At 44.4% G+C, this 20,312-nt stretch overlaps 2 protein-coding genes across 3 annotated transcripts in view; one reads left to right on the top strand and one right to left on the bottom strand.

The window, feature by feature from the left end:
- LOC112230291 (trinucleotide repeat-containing gene 6C protein-like) overlaps nucleotides 1–15,292 on the top strand; it is a 65,768-nt gene extending 50,476 nt beyond the window's left edge. Inside the window, 6 exon segments of the mRNA XM_042310823.1 lie at nucleotides 4,808–5,005; nucleotides 5,223–5,372; nucleotides 5,694–5,810; nucleotides 6,462–6,683; nucleotides 7,387–7,600; nucleotides 7,997–15,292. Of these exon segments, the coding sequence (XP_042166757.1) occupies nucleotides 4,808–5,005; nucleotides 5,223–5,372; nucleotides 5,694–5,810; nucleotides 6,462–6,683; nucleotides 7,387–7,600; nucleotides 7,997–8,372 (1,277 nt within the window). The 3' untranslated portion in view covers nucleotides 8,373–15,292.
- Nucleotides 15,293–16,727: 1,435 nt separating this feature from the next.
- Nucleotides 16,728–20,246, bottom strand: LOC112230292. 2 transcript variants are annotated; one of them, XM_024396521.2, is made up of 5 exons: nucleotides 20,057–20,246; nucleotides 18,973–19,329; nucleotides 18,340–18,705; nucleotides 17,779–17,882; nucleotides 16,728–17,255 (listed from the first exon to the last, which is right to left on the bottom strand). In XM_024396521.2, the coding sequence occupies exons 1-5, from the start codon at nucleotides 20,109–20,111 to the stop codon at nucleotides 17,007–17,009; spliced, it is 1,131 nt and encodes a 376-aa protein (XP_024252289.1). In that variant the 5' UTR covers nucleotides 20,112–20,246; the 3' UTR covers nucleotides 16,728–17,006. The 2 variants fall into 2 exon arrangements, with proteins under 2 accessions (XP_024252289.1, XP_024252290.1); XM_024396522.2 differs by having other exon boundaries at nucleotides 18,340–18,702.
- Between the last annotated feature and the right edge of the window lie 66 nt (nucleotides 20,247–20,312).

Raw genomic sequence — 20,312 nt, 5'->3', positions numbered from 1 at the left:
GAACTTAAAACTTGCTACCCTCTCCACTACTGTTCCATCGATGTGGATGGGGGTGTTCCCTCTGCTGTTTCCTGAAGTCCACAATCATCTCCTTAGTTTTGTTGACGTTGAGTGTGAGGTTATTTTCCTGACACCACACTCCGAGGGCCCTCACCTCCTCCCTGTAGGCCGTCTCGTCGTTGTTGGTAATCAAGCCTACCACTGTTGTGTCGTCCGCAAACTTGATGATTGAGTTGGAGGCGTGCATGGCCACGCAGTCGTGGGTGAACAGGGAGTACAGGAGGGGGCTCAGAACGCACCCTTGTGGGGCCCCAGTGTTGAGGATCAGCGGGGAGGAGATGTTGTTGCCTACCCTCACCACCTGGGGGCGGCCCGTCAGGAAGTCCAGTACCCAGTTGCACAGGGCGGGGTCGAGACCCAGGGTCTCGAGCTTGATGACGAGCTTGGAGGGTACTATGGTGTTGAATGCCGAGCTGTAGTCGATGAACAGCATTCTCACATAGGTATTCCTCTTGTCCAGATGGGTTAGGGCAGTGTGCAGTGTGGTTGAGATTGCATCGTCTGTGGACCTATTTGGGCGGTAAGCAAATTGGAGTGGGTCAAGGGTGTCAGGTAGGGTGGAGGTGATATGGTCCTTGACTAGTCTCTCAAAGCACTTCATGATGACGGATGTGAGTGCTACGGGGCGGTAGTCGTTTAGCTCAGTTACCTTAGCTTTCTTGGGAACAGGAACAATGGTGGCCCTCTTGAAGCATGTGGGAACAGCAGACTGGTATAGGGATTGGTTGAATATGTCCGTAAACACACCGGCCAGCTGGTCTGCGCATGCTCTGAGGGCGCGGCTGGGGATGCCGTCTGGGCCTGCAGCCTTGCGAGGGTTAACACGTTTAAATGTCTTACTCACTTCGGCTGCAGTGAAGGAGAGACCGCATGATTCCGTTGCAGGCCGTGTCAGTGGCACTGTATTGTCCTCAAAGCGGGCAAAAAAGTTATTTAGTCTGCCTGGGAGCAAGACATCCTGGTCCGAGACTGGGCTGGGTTTCTTCCTGTAGTCCGTGATTGACTGTAGACCCTGCCACATACCTGTGGTGTCTGAGCCGTTGAATTGAGATTCTACTTTGTCTCTGTACTGGCGCTTAGCTTGTTTGATAGCCTTGCGGAGGGAATAGCTGCACTGTTTGTATTCAGTCATGTTACCAGACACCTTGCCCTGATTAAAAGCAGTGGTTCGTGCCTTCAGTTTCACACGAATGCTGCCATCAATCCACGGTTTCTGGTTAGGGAATGTTTTAATCGTTGCTATGGGAACGACATCTTCAACGCACGTTCTAATGAACTCGCACACCGTATCAGCGTATTCGTCAATGTTGTTGTCTGACGCAATACGAAACATCTCCCAGTCCACGTGATGGAAGCAGTCTTGGAGTGTGGAGTCAGCTTGGTCGGACCAGCGTTGGACAGACCTCAGCGTGGGAGCTTCTTGTTTTAGTTTCTGTCTGTAGGCAGGGATCAACAAAATGGAGCCGTGGTCAGCTTTTCCGAAAGGGGGCGGGGCAGGGCCTTATATGCGTCGCGGAAGTTAGAGTAACAATGATCCAGGGTCTTTCCACCCCTGGTTGCGCAATCAATATGCTGATAAAATTTAGGGAGTCTTGTTTTCAGATTAGCCTTGTTAAAATCCCCAGCTACAATGAATGCAGCCTCCGGATAAATCGTTTCCAGTTTGCAGAGAGTTAAATAAAGTTCGTTCAGAGCCATCGATGTGTCTGCTTGGGGGGGATATATACGGCTGTGATTATAATCGAAGAGAATTCTCTTGGTAGATAATGCGGTCTACATTTGATTGTGAGGAATTCTAAATCAGGTGAACAGAAGGATTTGAGTTCCTGTATGTTTCCTTCATCACACCATGTCACGTTGGCCATAAGGCATACGCCCCCGCCCGTCTTCTTACCAGAGAGATGTTTGTTTCTGTCGGCGCGATGCGTGGAGAAACCCGCTGGCTGCACCGCTTCGGATTGCGTCTCTCCAGTGAGCCATGTTTCCGTGAAGCAGAGAACGTTACAGTCTCTGATGTCCCTCTGGAATGCTACCCTTGCTCGGATTTCATCAACCTTGTTGTCAAGAGACTGGACATTGGCAAGAAGAATGCTGGGGAGTGGTGCACGATGTGCCCGTCTCCGGAGTCTGACCAGAAGACCGCTTCGTTTCCCTCTTTTTCTGGGTCGTTTTTTTTTTTTTTGGTCGCTGCATGTCATCCACTCGGTTACACTGGTTGTAAGGCAGAACTCAGGATCCGCATCGCGAAAAACATATTCTTGGTCGTACTGATGGTGAGTTGACGCTGATCTTATATTCAGTAGTTCTTGTCGGCTGTATGTAAAGAAACCTAAGATGACCTGGGGTACTAGTGTAAGAAATAACACGTAAAAAAACAAAAAACTGCATAGTTTCCTAGGAACGCGAAGCGAGGCGGCCATCTCTATCCTACCAACGGGACAGTAAAAACTGTTTCATTGAGTCGTGGCTAAACGACGACATGGATAATATAGAGCTGGCGGGATTTTGCATGCACCGGCAGGACAAGAAGCTACCTCTGGTAAGACGAGGAGTGGGTGGGTGGGTGTGCCTTTGTCAATAACAGCTGTTGCGCGATGTCTAATATTTAAGTCTCAGGGTATTGCTCCCCTGAGGTAGGGTATTGCTCGCCTAAGGTAGAGTACTTTATGATAAGCTGTAGACAACACGGACACTAGAGAAGCTTAACCAAGTTTAATTCTTCCCAAAGGGTCGACACAGCTGTATTCCGACAAAAGACATGGCTTCCCCCGTAGTGGTATTCATACCCCACTTTGGGTAGAGTCTCTTATCTCTAAACATTGCATCCTTCCTGCTAAGCAGGGAACTAAGTGATATGAGCCTTCAACGGTTTCTCCCCTTATCAGTACTGTCACATGTGATTGTTTTCCCTGTACTCAGCCCCTCCTAAGCTTTATTATGGCATACCTCATGTCTCTTGTGTAAATAATGTTCCTATAACAATGTTCAAAGTTTACTCCAGACTCCCAACACTATCTACCAAGAGTTCTCATCTATATTATTCCTAGCCGTCTATTTAACACCACAAAACGAAGCTGGCACTAAGACCGCTCTCAACCAACTGTATAAGGCGATAAGCAAACAAGAAAATGCTCATCCAGAAGCGGTGCTCCTTGTGGCCGGGGACATTAATGCAGGCAAACTTAAATGTCACGTGCAACCAGGGGGGGAAAAACTCGACCACATTTACTCCACACACAGAGATGGATACAAAGCTCTACCCCGCCCTCCCATTTGGCAAATCTGACCATAATTCTATCCTTCGGTTTACAAACAAAAACTAAAGCAGTAAGTACCAGTGACTCGCTCAATACGGAAGTGGTCAGATGACGCTGATGCTACGCTATAGGACTGTTTTGCTAGCACAGACTGGAATATGTTCCGGGATTCATCCAATGGCATTGAGGAGTACACCACCTCAGTCATCGGCTTTATCAATAAGTGCATTGACGACGTCGTCCCCATAGTTGACCGTACGTACATCCCAACCAGAAGCCATGGATTACAGGCAACGGATGAGCTAAATGCCTACTTATGCTTGCTTCGAGGGAAGTAACACTGAAGTATGCATGAGAGCACCACCAGGAAAAACAAGTGATAGCCCCACTAAGGGCAAACCAGGTGGGATGGTGTATCGCTGCAGAATACGGTGGTAGCCATGCTGGTAAAGTGTGATTGAATTCTAAATAAATCAGTGTCGCCAGCAAAGCACCATCACACCACCACCTCCATGCTTCACGGTGAGAACCACACATGCGGAGATCATCCGTTCAGCTAATCTGCGACTCACAAAGACAGTGGTTGGAACCAAAAATCTCAAATTTGGACTCAACAGACCAAAGGACACATTTCCACCGGTCTAATGTCTAATGTCCATTGCTCGTGTTTCTTCGTCCAAGCAAGTCTTCTGATTGATTTCCTTTAGTAGTGGTTTCTTTGCAGGACTTTGACCATGAAGGCCTGATTCACACAGTCTCCTCTGAACAGTTGATGTCTGTTACTTGAACTTTGACGCATTTATTTGGGCTGCAATTTGAATGTACTTTTTTTTTTTATATTCCTCCCCAATTTCTTGGTATCCAATTGGTAGCTTAGTCTTGTCCTATCGCTGCAACTCCCGTACGGACTCGGGAGAGGCGAAGGCCGAGAGCTGTGCGTCCTCCGAAACACGACCCAGCCATGCCGCACTGCTTCTTGACACAATGCCCGCTTAACCCGGAGGCCAGCCGCACCAATGTGTCGGGAAAAAACGTACACCTGGCGACCATGTCAGCGTGCATGCTCTGGCCCGCCACAGGAGTTGTTATAGGACAAGGACTTTCCGGCCAGCCAAACCCTCCCCTAACCCAGATGACGCTGGGCCAATTGTGTGCCGCCCCATGGGTCTCCCGGATGTGGCCGTCTGCGACAGAGCCTGGACTCGAACCAGGATCTCTAGTGGCACAGCTAGCACTGCGATGTAGTGCCTTGGTGGACTGTAATTTCTGAGGCTGGTAACTAATGAACTTATCCTTTGCAGCAGAGGTAACTCTGGGTCTTCCTTCTGTATACCACCCCTACTTTGTCACAACACAACTGATTGGCTGAAACGCATTAAGAGCGCAAATTAATAAGGCACACCTGTTGATGTGTCCAAACTTTTGACTGGTACTGTATGTATTTTAAATGTCTGTCGAATGAATTAATGAGTTCCTTTGACTTGTCCTAGGTGCCATATCTGCTGCTTCTAACCTGGGCCCCCCCGGAAAGCCCCCCCACATGGATGACTCCTACAGCCCATACAGTATGATGGGTGGGTCTGAGTCTCCCACCTCCCCCCTGGTTCCCCCTGACAGCTGGGGCCAGGGACCAGGAAAGAGCCCCAAGGATCAGATCACCAATGGAACGAATATCAACTGGCCCCCAGGTTGGTAGAGAAGACCGACATTTCAATCAGATCAAACATTATTTCACACGTGATCCTGACACACGTTACTGATAGAGGACAAAGAAAAGAGATTTAAACTCTTCTAAACTGTTTTGATTTTAGAGAGAAAAGAAAGATTTAGAAAGTGAAAAAATCTGATTTAAATTATTCAGTTTAAAGGATAAATAACCATTTGTCCTCCATGTTGTCTCCTCAGAGTTCTGTCCAGGCGTGCCCTGGAAGGGCCTGCAGAACATTGACCCCGAGAACGACCCCAACATGACCCCAGGAAGCGTTCCCAGCGGCCCCACCATCAACACCAACATCCAGGACGTCAACCGCTACCTGCTCCGGGACCGCAGCGGAGGTGAGGAGGGGTCAATCAGAGAGACGGGGTCTGTAGTTAGTTGGCTTTAAGATACACAGACTGTATATGCTCCTTAACAGGGCAGGTCTCTGCTGTTGATTCTCAAACAGCTGTTGACTTGTGTTACTATATTGACAACTTAAGCTTATATCCTATTCCTTTCCATGGCACTGAAGGGGTTACAGTAGTACCTCACTTGTTGTGACCGTGTCATCCAGTAGCATAGGCCCTGTTGTATTTATACACGTTCTTTAAATCAAGTTGTACATGTTTCTTTCCCCACCACCCCCTCTGTCCATAACAATGGGCCACCACGGCTAGGCTCCTCCCCTCCTTCACCGCCTCAGAACGGTGCTCTGCCCCCCTCCACGGACTGGCCAGTCAGTGGCTGCTACACTAGCTCTTTCAGTCTGTCCTCCCCGGATGAGGAGAGTGCAGGTACAGATCACAGCCCCCTATGTGGACATGCTGACCCATGGTCCTCAAGCTTGACCCCCTCCCCTAATTACCACCATAGCAACACACCTTTATCCTATTGTTTGTGTGTGGTCTGTGTTTGTTGAGTGTTACGGTAGATAGATCCTTCTTTTGCCTAATTTAATCCTACTACCAACTACCCAGTGCCGGTGTATCAAGTGCTCTACAATGTGATTGCATTGTATTCCTCATGGAATGAAAAGTTTGAGTGTTTGAATCAAGAAATGCTTTGAATGTTGTGGCCCTAGACATAAGTATGTGTTGACGTGACATTTTTGTTGCCGTTAAGCAACCCACTGAGAATTGCTATGAATACTTGAAAAATGTCCCCCTTTAAATGTCTGAGTGGATCTGCATTCTCTTTTTACATTCATGTTTCCTGTAGTCCTCAATGCGTTCTCCATTATGACTCATATAAACCCATGAAGTCAAGATTGAGGTTTCTTGTTGATGAACAACTGTTAATAGGGGGCGTCTTTTTAAAACTTTGCATCTGCCCAAAGTTAGATTTCGAAGAATCTGTCATAGAACATAGGCTTCATAGAGGGTCTCCATCTCTACAACAGGATCTCATAGGTTCCCCTCTTCTCTTTCTCTCTCTCTCTCTCTCAGGTAAGCTATCTGACATGAAGTCCACCTGGTCCCCGGGTCCCATCTCCCACCCCTCCCAGGCCTCTCTATCCCACGAGCTGTGGAAGGTCCCCCAGGGACCCCGTAACAACACAGCCCCTTCAAGGCCACCTCCCGGCCTTACCAACCCAGCCAAGCCCTCCTCCACCTGGGGGGGAAACTCCCTGGGCCTGGCCCAAGGCTGGAGCAGCTCGTACACCTCAGGTGAGATGCCACAGTATAACTCCTCAGCCTGAAATATAGACCGGCGGAGTTCCTCTGTAACAAGCCTGGAAAGACTTAAACCTGGTAATATACCTAGTAGAGGAAAATCAGTCATTTTGAGATCGATTGGAAAACCATTGACTGGATTTGAGCTGACCTTACTTTGTGCTGTGTCAACATCCTACCCTAACATAATGTTTTTGACACATTTGCCTCAAGAAGCATAGCGTAGGACACCACAAGCATGTAATGTTCCTAGGTGTGGTTGTTGTAGAGTGATTTTCCCCCGTGTTTTGTTTTGAGCTCCTCTCCTTGTCACTCGCTGTAGTAAGGTGGAGCAATTACACACCCCGCTGTGGTTAGAGGCCCTTGTCATACTGAAGTCTTGCAGCTTACAAGAGAAGACTTAAAGGACTGTTGTCATGGCTTCAAAGAGAACCTAAACTGTGTGTGACCTTATTTTGGCATGAGTCCTAAGGTCACACTGAGGTGGTAGTAGTACAAGTGTAAAAGTGCTTACATGAGACGATACAAATATGTAAAAAAATAAATAAAAAACATGCATAGATAATGGACAACTTATGACATACATACAAATATGTTGTCATTAATAGAAGACAAGTTATTGACCAAAAATGATTGATTTATATTTTGTGAGGACCTGAATATTGACTGATCATGTTCCCCTCTCTGTTTCTCTCAGAGGGCACCACCTGGAGCACAGACAGCTCCAACAGGACCAGTAGCTGGCTGGTACTGAGGAACCTCACCCCCCAGATAGATGGCTCCACCCTGCGGACGCTGTGCATGCAGCACGGCCCCCTCATCACATTCCACCTCTTCCTGACCCAGGGAAACGCTGTGGTGCGATACAGCTCCAAGGAGGAGGCTGCCAAGGCCCAGAAGTCCCTGCACATGTAAGACTCCCATACTTGAAGGGAAAAAAACATGCATCGCCATGTGGCCGGTGACTCATTTTCTTCTTGAAAGTCCAATATCTTGAAAACTTGACTGCTGACATGAAAAAACATTGTGGGACTGTATCAACAGTGGACTAATGAAAAAAATACCAAAAGATTGAGTGGGTTTTCTTTCACCCATACTCTAGGCTGTTTAGGGTAGTGATTTTCTCCGTCTGACCTAAAACGAAACACAAAATATTGTCTCAACTTCTAGGCTATACACATCTCACTGACAAATTGTCAAAGTCTATAAGGAAATACTTGTACTGCACTTCACCAGGTGTAAGACATCCATGTTGATACTGTAACACTTGTAAGTATGTGATGTATAACTGACACCTGTCCTCTTAGGTGTGTGCTGGGGAACACCACCATCCTGGCAGAGTTTGCTGGGGAGGAGGAGGTGAACCGCTACTTTGCACAAGGCCAGCAGCAGCTCCCGCCCACCACCAGCTGGCAGCCCAACCCCGGCACCAATCAGATGCGCATGGGAGGAGGCGTAGGTTCGCAGCAGCACGCTATTGGCCATCACTGGAGCAGTGCCGGTGGAGGCCTGGGGGGAGGAGCCAAGACGGGCGGAGGCGGAGACCTCCTGTGGGGGGGCGTGCCCCAGTACTCCAGCCTGTGGGGGCCCCCTAGTGGCGATGACAGTCGCGGCGTCATCGGGAGCCCCAACCCCATTAACACGCTGTTGCCAGGTGACCTGCTGAGTGGAGAGTCCATGTAGGACAACACACTAACAAACCAACCATGAGAATGGATGTTTCAATGCTGGAACACAGTGGAAAAATAATAATAAATACAGAAATACACAAAAAAAATGACAATGAACAGGAGCAAAACCAAGCAAATCATGTGGCGATAATCAGTATCAACGGAACTGTGAATCGTGTACCGGAAGGCTGGGGGCGACGACACAAGACTGCTGACCCCTACACCCTTTGGTTTTTACGTTTTCTTCTTTTTTAGTTATCTTTTTAAAAGGGGATTTTCTTTTTAGTATTTGATAAATTGTTGGAAGCAAACAAAAATGAAATGTCAAAGACTCGATGAAGAGAGAACCGTTAAGTGTTTTTAAGTTTCCATGAATATCGCACATTCTGTGTGAAGTGTTTTTAAGGAGAAGCAATCGAAAAAGCTGCCATTTTGAATCTTTCCTTTGCCCACAACTCAAAATTGATTTTTAAAAATACCATTCCCAGCATGCCCGTGGCCAATGATGTGGTTCAAAGACATTTTACTTATGTTATTTTTTTGTTTCCTAGCACTAATATTCGCCTTAAGTGCTCTACTGCGGCCCAGGTCCTCCTTCAATCTCAAGCCTTTTTCATTGTTTTGAAACTGAAGGAAAATTGTATGAGTTTAAAAGCTTGCACAGTTCCCATCTCTGAGCCAGTGAATGGAACAGAACAAGTGTGATCAACCAAGGTCGTATTCACTATGAACGAAACGGAAGCAAGTGGACTGAAACTGAGGGACTACCTGAACTTTGTCCAACAAGAAAAGCTTGTTTTCGCATGCTGTTGCAAAACATTTTGCCACGTGTGCACTAATCAATACGACCCCCAAGTCACTCGGCAGTATGAGGCCTGTCAACACTGACCCAACCAATCATCAGTTAAAACCTTTTCCGTTTTTTCGTCATTCATTTGTTCTTAAAGGGATTTACACTGCTGTTTTTGTTATTTTTGTATATCCAGGCACATTTTTATAATATCTATCGCAACATAAACTGAGATTATTACACATCGACCGACCTAGCTTCGTCTGTTTTGTGTGGGTACTTGAGTATATGTCTGATAAAACCTAATCATTCACGTCTGGGAGTTCAGATTACCACTGCTCAGAACTACGACTTCAGCTATATTCACCCAACAGGACTTACAGATGCTTCTTGTCAGTTAACATTATTAGTTGATTCCGTTGTTGACCCTCTCGTCCCCATTATGGTCCACCAATTTCTGGAAACGACGACAAAAAAACGCTTCAACTTGATGTGACAGTTACATTGTGCAATATATACGCCACAGACCCTTCTTCCGTCCACACTCAAGTCAAAGCAGGAGCTGGTTTCTTTACATTTTTCGTTCTTAATTTGTATTGTCGTTGTTGATCAAAGCAAAGAACTTAAGAACTACAGAAACGTTACCTTTTCTCATTTTTGATTCCCACCAGGCCACTCCCTAAGAAACTGTTGCGTTATGTTTTGCGGAGAGGAGGAGCGAGGATGGTGTTACTATTATAACTGTGCGTTCAGAAACGGTCCCTGCAGCCCTGAAACTCCTCATATTGAACTGGGGTACATGAGAAAGCCCTTCCTCTCCGCGTTGCCACACCGAACAGGGTGAATCCAGATGGGGGAGTCACTGGAGGGGCACAATACCAAATAAGAGGGGTTTCTCCTAATGCAGTAGATCTACTACGAGTGTTCCTTGTATTTGGTACTGTACAAAAATGTAAGAGCGACTAACCTTTTGTCTATATCAAAGGGTTTTATCATAGCACTTATGAAGAAAGCTAAACGCTTCAACTTGCAAACCAATAAATCAGACAGATGGAGCAGCAACTTTGAAAACTGAAAAAAAGACAAAGAACTTGCTCTTTTTGTACTGTATCTATACTTGGAAATAACTTCTGGTATTTGTTTGTTCCTCTTTGGTCCAAGGACTTGTATGAACTTTGAAATGGTAGCAGGATGAAAAAAAAAAAATGGAAATCTACTTTTATCTGAAAAAAATATTCTGCAAGTGTGATTTTTTTTTTCTAAAGACATTTTCTTTTAACTATATCAAAGTGAATATCACTGTTACTCCAAAATGTTTAGCCTTTTTCTTGTCTGGAGACACTAGACATGCAATGTTACCTGTCTCCGGCCAACGGTCGGTCGGAGTGGGGAGGGGGATGGTCACGGTCCACTGAGTGCCTCTCTGCTGTGGTGCCCATGGCGACGGTCGCTAGGCAAGGCTACCCCCCACAGCAGCATTTCCTCCTGGGCTTGCACCAAGCTCTCTCATTGGACACCCTCAGCCCAGCAGGAAACCACGCTCCCTCCAAGACTGGCCAATCAGCACGGAGCTAGGTAGCTAACGACCGCGCCAGCAGCACTCGACCTTGTCTCAACCAACCCTCTTCATTTCCCCTAATCTTCTTTCACACAAAGATCACTTTAGCTGGAAGTCAAGAGACAGTCAAATTTCTGGAATTTTGCCAGTGTTTGATGCATTTTATTTAGTTTTCATTTGACGTTGTGTATTTTTTGGTTTATTTTTGTCTACATGCAGTGGTCTTTTCAAGGTGGCTGCTTGAAACTAGCCCTTTTCACTGTTCATATGCAGAAACACTTTGGTCAGAGGTGCCTCTGTATGTTCATCCTGTGTATTGAATGCAAACGAGGATCAATACTACAGCCCGTCATTGATTGTCTATTATTAGTTAGTATCTTAACTGATTGATTGATCATTGCTTTGTTTTGGACAGTATGCTGTAGTACTTCCAGGTAGTATCTCAAGATGTGTAAGTTAGACCAATAGGGTGTCTCAGATGGGTGAGTGTGTCCTGCCTGACCCTAGCTGCTCCACCTGGGTTCTGCCAGGGCTGTCCCCTCGCCCCCTCACACAGCTGCTACGCTACACCCTCCTCCAGTCCCCTCCAAAGCAACCATGGCCCTCCCCTTGACCAGACATAAAAAGCGACTCAGTTCTGTTTCTATGCAAAAGACTAGAGGCTGCGGACCCTTTACAGCCAACGTGCCAATCCTGCCCTAAAGATTGAGCACCGACTCGGAGCTAGAACCAACGACCTCCTGATGTATGTACCCTTCAGCACTTAGAACATGTCTGCTCTTGGTCCTTATAGCTGGGTTTAAACCACAACACTGTCATATTCCAAACTTCCACCCTCTATGGGAAGTTAGTACCACTGGAGTGCAGGTATAGTAGGCCTCTCTTTACTGTGCTGAAGACTGATCTCCTGTCAGCTTGATCTCAGGGTAGGAGATGACGTTAAAAGATGCAGCTCTCTCTGTATGTATGTCCTTTTGCTGTAGTGTAAGAGAGCCAAGTTCTACACTAACTAATGGCAAGCTGTGCAGTAGTAGTACTATAGACTTGTATTGGCTGGATAATTGTTTTTTGGGGGAATGGAATAGTAATGAATTCCCTTCAACTATGGGCCTACTGTAATGTTACAATGTAGAGGCCAGTGTTATCCTATGTGCCAATACCCAAAAATATATAGATCTATAAAACTAGCCCATGTTATACGATCTGGAGAAAGAGCTCTTCTCTCTGGATGGAGGATCTTTGATAACCTTTGTGATGGAGGATCTTTGATAACTTTTGTGATGGAGGCAGGGGGGCAGGAGGGATTAAACAGATGGGTGGGGGCAACACACCTCATCCTGAACTCCTGAGATAATATGCCTGTGTCTCAAATGGCACCCTGTTTACTAGGTAGTGCATTATATAGGGACATAGGGTGCCATTTAGGCAGTCTTTGCTTTAGTGGGGAATGCCCCGTTGTTGAGGATAAAATCTTTACTGAGTTTGCGGGATCCAAGTATGCTACGGTGCACAGTCAGTTTGACGGGTAATCCCGGGTACATATTTTTTTTAAACCAAAAAAGAAATTCTTCAAGTTTAATGTCATTTTTAATATGAAGTTTGACAAATCTTTTTTTTAGTTTTTTTTTTTAAGTACAAAAATCAATAAAAGATCAATAATATGTTAACTAAAGCTCTGCACTTCTAGCTGAAATGTCTCCAGTCCTCTAGCTTCCAGAATGCAGGTTGGGGAGCCTTTTTGTGGATGCTATATTTGATCCTATTTGTTAATGTTTCCGCCCAAAGCGGGCCCACAACTGTATATTTCCGCAGACCCAGATGACTTCGGGCCCACTGTATCAGCCCAGGTCGCTCGCCTCACTGCGTCTGTGGTGGGCAACGAGAGGGGGCGCATTTCAAAAAGGTTCAAAAATTCTTAAAACTAAAAAAAAACTAAAATGGGATAAGGCTACCTTTTGGGACTCTGAGGTGTCCTGCAGCACACTAGCAAAAATCACTATTGCCTGTTTCTGTAACTGCCTTGATCCAAACTCAGAGACCAATTAGCCGGGTGGGGGCCTCCAAACGTCCGCTCTGTGTGTGGTGCTGCACCAGCATTGAGGGGCACGCCGTGCACTCTCTACAACTTAACTATAGATAGATTGTGTGTGTGTGTGTGTGTGTATATACACATATGGATATGTACGTGTGGTAGGTAGCACATCAACAGACACCTTTGATCTCAACCTCCTAAAACCTTTTGTTCCTTTTAAAAGGTCTGGGTTCAATACAAACTGAAAATTAGCAATATTTATTCCCCTCCGGAAATAAGTGATCTGAAGGAAATGAAATGGGGTTAGGGGTTAAACTGGTACTAGATGGATCATGAGTAATGTCTTTCCTATTTGGAGTTGGATATGCACGTTCTGGATTTATGAACACATTACAGTAAGTACCTTGAAGTACTTCTACTGTATGTGAGTGAATTTGTCTAAACAACCCAACCTGAAATCACCTGTTTTTTAAATGTATACTTTCCCAGCAGAGAAAAATATCATTAAACATATCAACACAAAAATACACAAATACTTGAATCAAGGAGAGCCAATAACGTAATGTGAAGTCTTTTGTAAAAAAATAAAAATTGTTTAAAAAAATTCAAATTAAAAGTCTGACTTGTACACTTCCAAGCTTTTTGAGGTCATCAGTTTAAAAAATATATATAAAAAATGATTTAAAAAATATTGTAGAAAAAAAATGTGCAAAAATTATTTTGTGTGCTTGAAAGTCAAATGTATGTGTGCAAACGACTGTGTGCTTGGCAGGCTTAGGACTGCTGTCATGTTCCATTCAGTATGTTGTGTATTGACATTGTTGTCTGTCCTTTTATTCAGTTTATTTTTTTTGCTTGTCAACTATATTTTGATAACAATGTCTATCTTCTAACATGGCACTGAGTGTCTTCTACCCCTCACTCAGCTAATCGTAGACAAACGAGACTAAGTACTGAGGGGAGAGGGTGATAATTCATGTGTAAATGTTTACTCAAGGACTTAATGGGGGAAAAAAGGTTTTTGTTTTATCTGTAAAATGTTTATCTACCTTTTTATAGTGGCTTTTTATTGTGGAATAATCCAAAACAAGGATTATCATTGAGTATTGCACCATTTTGTTCTGATTACATACAAATGTAATGAAAAAAAAGACTACAAAAAATGAACAATCTAAGATTTGTGGCCATAGATGGTAGGACTAGTAATCCCCATGTTAACTTCATGGAGAAATGGAAAGGGATAATGTGGGGATGTGAGTTTGTTACAGGACTCATTTCAGAGGTGCCTATTTTTTTTATTTTTTTTGCAAAGCCACCTGTCGTTTACAAACATTTCATTTGTCTGAAGTTGAGGGAAAATGAATTTTATAATGAAAATGTTGAAAAAGACTAATTCCATCTTCCATCAAATGAATATGAACATTAATTAAACCAACTTTGCAAAATTAAGATTTATGCTACTTTCAGAACTCTGGGATTGATCAGTGTTGTCGTATTTCAATTATTATTATTTTTTATGTCGACAGACGTATGTATTGATTTATTTGAATTTTGTCTTGTAAAAAGGCAACGCAATCTGCTTACTATCTTGCACACTCGTAAAGATGTGGATCTTGTCTCGGGAAGGCCAGGATTTCCAGAGTTTAAACTCCATTTTTATTTAAATTTGAGAGTTATAAATTAGAATAACTTTGAGAAATCGAACTCCAAGCACTGAAAGTTAGGGATTTAAATAGAATATGAAATACCATTTGATTCTAAAAAATCTGTAGCGGTTACATATTTACCAAATAAATGACTGAAAATGAACTTTTTGAGAGGGAAAAAGTGGAGTGCTTTACATGTAAAATCGATGTAGAAATGGCTTTACATTGAAACAAAAATTATCAATGGTTTTAGTTGTACTTATGTATTTTCTTGCGGTTCCATCCTGTAACGTTCAGGAGCATTGTGCATTACTCTTATGTCTCTGTTCCTGTGGCAGGTATTCAATGAGTTAAGAGATTCTAATGTCTAATAGATGGGTTTCAGAAGAAAGATTTGAAGTGGAGGGGGGAAGCTGGTTTTTAAAGGCTCATGATCTATGCACAAGTGGGAGGGAGAGTCCAGGCCTGCTTTTCTCTTGGGGCCCAGGACTGGTACTCTGGGGTTCAGGGTTTGATGTAGGGGTGTGTCATTGTTGTGCTATGTTAGATTTTCTTCCCCCTCATCAGATTTATGGCAACTTTATTGCTTCACCATGCTGTGTAATCCTTAACCAATGAGCGCTTATCCTTCTGCTAAAGCACTGTGGGTTATACTGAGAAAAAGCCCATGATTTAAGGCAATCCGGTTTTTGTAAGGGGGAGGAGGTGATAATCTGCCTATCGCCTTTTTTATTTAAAAAAAAAAATGTTAAGGAGAAGTGTCTGTGCTGAGAAAGTTATGGCTTTTAATGTTTTTTTTTCTCCTCATAGAATGTAATTGTTAATGATATGCACCGGGAAAAACATGTTTCCATAAGTTATGGCGCTTCTTTCGGACTATATTAATAAATTGACATTTTTCTTGGCTGTTAAAGTGTCTTGTCGATTTTCTTGTGTAGTCTTCACTGTGGGTTGGATTTTTCATGTGGACATTTAGTTATTAATGCACCTCTAGAGACAAAGAAACCACAGCATTGACACAACCCCCAGAGAAAGCTAGTAACTAGATGCGGACGGATAAGGAAGCGACCTTTAGACAACTCACCCACACAATGAAGCCACTAGACTATTGAGACACACCACTGAGGAATCCACTTAACTTTACACTTGAGAAGCACGACTTGTTATAGGTGAGTTTTATTTTTTAAATTCTATTTTAGCCAGACGCTCATTGGTGCAATAACATATTTATACGCACACGACGCAGTCAGGGACTAATACGCTTGACTACACCGCTCGCATTGCAAAATAAATGTAGAAATCTGTTATCCAATTACTGCTCGCGTGCGTCAACGAGTGTCTGCGTTGCCAAAGGCTAAAATAGAACTTTCTGGCACAGATGACGCTGCAAGTCCTGTCTCTCCCATCTCATTGGCTTATAGAAGCGGGTACCCACGTGCCATCTTCAAAGATGAAAAAGCCTGGAGGGAGGAAAGATGACAAATGATTCGGTTGACCGTTTTATGTGTGGATTAATTGGAGTAGAGGACCTTGTGCATTTCAAGGAAAATAACAACCTAATGTTTCTATCCCAGGACAAATGAGCTAGCAAGCTAACTAGCTATTACGGCACATCAACGAGTCGTATAACGTTACCAGTTAATACTATAGCGAATTGGTTAGGTTACTCACGTTAGCTAGCTGTCTGACTTTGTTAGCCAACTAATTTTCAAACAATTAACTCAATTATTTGGATAATGTTGCTCAACATTTATCTGGCTAGCTAACAGATAATTCGATCCAGCTGCTACAGTAAGTACTATAGCAAGATACAATGCTAACAATACTTGTTCCACCACACTTTCTCCTCAAATTTTCCAAATGCAAGTTATTTTTAGGTTACAGCTCCTGAAGTAAGTTTCATCACCTACCTCTTCGCTATCGTTCAGGGGACGCGCTGCTGTAACTGGCAAACTGCATTTGAACCCTACTGCTGTCTCTCCAGAGCGCGGCATTCTGTTGTCATGTGAACGATTGGTTGAGCCGCGCCTCACTCGTTCGCGTAACAGCTAGTAGAGACCCAAACTTTTCTCATCTGATCTACACGATTCACGTAGGTCACCTATTTTAGATTCAAAACCGTGAATTTCGCCATAAGGTGACTAGTTGCATCCCTGAAATTGTTTTTGTAAGTCCTGGTATAATGGGTTGGCCACGATTCTTGTCTGTTTCCAGCACTGATCCAGCAGAAATATTAAGCCCATCTCCATGATTGGCAATAATAACAGTTCCCTGTGGACTGGACAGTGAGGAATGGGCATGGATACATGTAAATGTCAAAATAATATAACACTAATCAAGACAAGTATTACACTTTGTTTATTTAAAAAAAAATGGAATACCATTCCTTTAAAAAAGAAAAAGCTACAACATTCAGCTGCCAGCATTTACATAAAATACAAAACATCCTTGATTAAAACTCAACAGCATTTACAGTACAACAAACTAAATTAGGTGGGCTAAGGTGGATGTTGGTTGTCCAAATTGAAAGTTATGTGAGTAAGTTGTAGTTATAGTTCAGACTCCAGTTTATAAATGAATAGTTAAACACAGTGTTGGTGAGATTGGGCCAACCTCGTTCCTCACATCTCCCCAACAGTTTCAGATACTAGCGGTACCCCTTCAGGCCTCTCGTAGTGGTTTTCCTGTCGAGACCTCAGGGGGGGGGTGTCATAGGCAGAAGCATCCTTTTCCTCCAGATGAAAGGGAGGCCTCGGGTGGTAAGAGGGGGACACTTTTCCATTCCGGTTGGGGGGCCGCACCCCGACCATCTCCTCGTAGATGGAGACCTGGTGGGGCTGCGGTTTGACACGGTCGCCTCGGGTCTTACCCTGACAACAGTGGACAGAAGCCAATCAGAGAAGGCAGCAGGGGAAAACAACTAGTGAAACTAGTATCTTTCCTGTGTGAAATTCTGTGAATAGTAAGAGGATGGATGTTTTGATTCAAAGTGGCATCCTTCCTCAATTTGATGTGTTTGACAAATCACTGGTACATTGTCATACCGGTCAGAAATCAGTGTTATGGTACTGCCACATTTGTCACTTGAGGAATACAGTAGCTACCAAATGAGTAAGTATCTAAAAACATTACAATATCATGTCTCCCCAGTCTACAACCATAGAGGTTACAGGTGTGGCTGTAAAAGGTTAGAGTGTGGCTTTATAAACTCAGAGTGAATAATGGTTTGTGATTTCAAGAAAATGTATGAGAATTTTGCAGAATGTGAGGTTGTAATGCTTTTTAAATTATGACCGGAAAGCAGCAAAAAACTGGAGTGGCTACCATTTCTATAAATAATATTCTGTGTGTCAATCGTTTTGTCCATAGTGAGTAGTTTACAGTCCCACTCACATAATGAGCCACTCCCAGGGCCATAACGAAGATGAGTAGCAGCCCCACAGTAGCAGAAAGGGCATAGAGCAGTGGAGCGTAACCCGCACAGCTACACCTAACATCTGGAGAAACAACAAAATCCAATATGTGGTGTCAGACTTTAAAGCCTTTCACAGAATGTCAGCTCACTACAGGAATTAAAAATAAATTGACAACCCTTCAGATACTGTGTATGGTGAACATTACACGAATTACTAATATAACATTGTCTGTTTGATAATTGTTACCTGGGTTACTGAATTGGCTACTAGAGTTAATAAACAATACAGCGTCATAGAAACAGCTTCCACAGATAAACTGGACATTTTCTGGCATGAATTTACAGTTTAAAAGGGAGAGTTTGGGATTTTGGCAGATTAATTTGTGGATACCATTTTATGTCTGTGTGCAGTTTGAATCATTGCGCTAACTCTAGCTAGTATTGTCTCGCGAAACTACCGCCGACTTCCCCTTCATACTAGACGCAGACAAAAATATCCATGAGTTTATCTGACTCTGGGGAAGTAGATAAAGACCCACCTTGCACAGATACAAAGTATACGTGTCTCCCTAGCCTGGCACTGTTGTCGGGCCTGCCGGGGAGCAGCAGCTCACAGCTGTAAAAGGCGCTCTCTTCCGGCTGCATCTTTAGCAGGGTGAGGTTGTAGGCCAGGCCGCCCAGCCCCGTGCCCAGGTGAAGCCTTTCTTCTGGGGGGAACGAGGCGGAGGAAAAGGGGCGCTTTGAGTGGAACAGCACCTCCACTGGAGCCCGGCCCCACCGCCTCTTCAGGCATACCCCTTCCATAGCCGAGGGGGAACCGTAGGGGGCGAGGCAGGGGAGAACAGCTGACCCCCCGGCGCACGTCTCTATTAGGCCTACATCCATCTTGCTGTCTGGGGCATCTTCTCCACATGGGAAACAAACACTATAACTGTCTATGAGGTTGTGGGAGATGAGAGTCTATTGCTATAGCCAGGGCTATTCTAAAGGAGGAAGCAGTGGCAGGATGCATAACATGAACAGTGTGGCTCAGCTATGGCATCTGGAGTAATTAACAAAAAAGGGGGAAACTGGCAGGCTACTTACTGTGGCTGACACATCATGTCAACAACTCCACTCGCAGCAAGAAACATTAATTAAATCAATGGAGGAATCCATAAAGAATTACTCACCAGCATCGACAACGTACAGAAATAACTCCATCTTGCTTGGAATCTTTTGATCTAAGCTGGAGGAATCGGGGAAGACAAACTCACAGTAGTAGAGGTCTGTGTCTGTTCCCTTCAGCTGGCTGAGGGTCACGTTGACCCGGTGAGTACTCGGGTCTCCCGTGACATGGATGCGCTCTTTGACGTCAGGGTAAAACACAGGGTTTTGTTCAGTATACATGAACAGGACCTCTCTGTTGGGCTGCAGCCACTTTCGTTTCAGGTAGAACCCAATGGGCTTGGAGGCACTGAACTCAGAGATACAGTAGAACTCTGTAGAGTCACCCTGCGTTCTCTCCAGGAATTCCATTTCACAGAACACTAGGAGGCAACATATAGGAAAGTAATACAACGTTAGCTCCCCGTTTTTATTTTACTTTCATTTAACTAGGCAAGTCTGTTAAGAACAAATTCTTATTTACAATGATGGCCAAACCCTAACCCGGGCGACGCTGGATCAATTGTGCTCCGCCTTATGGGACTTCCAATCAGGGCCGATTGTGATACAGCCTGGAATGGAACCAGGCTGTCTGTAGTGACGCCTCTACCACTGAGATGCAGTGCCTTAGACCAGTGCGCCACTCGGGAGCCCCGTTAGTGTCATTGGTCGTTTTTTTAATGGCTTGTTGGTGATCATAAGGGAATCCCATTGTACTGACAGCATAGTTTAGCTCTCCCTAGCCTGGTCAAGAAAGCACCTGCATAATGATCAACGTAATGATTCTGGAACAGTTGCAGGGCTCTGGTTAGACTACACCAAACAAGTGCTGTTTTGATAGGCATTAAAACTACTCCCTAATAAAGTCATCCAAAACATGCAATGGCAGAAAAAAAAAGTACCACAGGTTGATGGCACCTTAATTGGAGAGGACAGGCACGTGTTAATGAGTGGAATGGTATCAAATAAATCAAACCTGTGGTTTCCAAGTGTTTGATGCCATTCCATCCACGCCAGCCGTTATGAGCCGTCCTCCCTTCAGCAGCCTCCTGTGGCCAACAGTTCCCAATAAACTAAACCCACACCGAAAGTTACAAAAACACAACTTACCCAACACAGTACATGTCATGAGCAGCAGCCAAACACCTGTCAGATGAAAAGTCATGACTTCCCTTGTTCTTATATGATGCTATCACACTGAGCAGCATGCAGTGAGCCTCAGACATAAGTGGACTAGTAAACTGGAATTATTGAGTGTGGTTCACTGACTGGGGGGGGTCTCAGCCAGATGAAGGGAAATTGGTGACTAGTTACAGGAAGTTCTAATATGCTCCACCCCAAAACGTAACTCTAAAGAGGAAGAGAG

The sequence above is a fragment of the Oncorhynchus tshawytscha genome, linkage group LG32 (genome assembly GCF_018296145.1).
Source record: "Oncorhynchus tshawytscha isolate Ot180627B linkage group LG32, Otsh_v2.0, whole genome shotgun sequence".
In the NCBI taxonomy this organism is placed as follows: domain Eukaryota; kingdom Metazoa; phylum Chordata; class Actinopteri; order Salmoniformes; family Salmonidae; genus Oncorhynchus; species Oncorhynchus tshawytscha.
The sequence above is the reverse complement of the archived record's forward strand: the minus strand, read 5'-3'. Positions and strand labels throughout refer to the sequence as shown.

Excerpts from the sequence above, each read along its gene's own strand:
- LOC112230292 (XM_024396521.2), bottom strand. The coding sequence starts at position 20,111 with ATGACTTTTCATCTGACAGGTGTTTGGCTGCTGCTCATGACATGTACT. Across the intron at positions 17,883-18,339 it reads ATACTTTGTATCTGTGCAAG|ATGTTAGGTGTAGCTGTGCG; the intron begins GTGGGTCTTTAT and ends TTGTTTCTCCAG. Across the intron at positions 17,256-17,778 it reads CCCTGGGAGTGGCTCATTAT|GGTAAGACCCGAGGCGACCG; the intron begins GTGAGTGGGACT and ends CACTGTTGTCAG.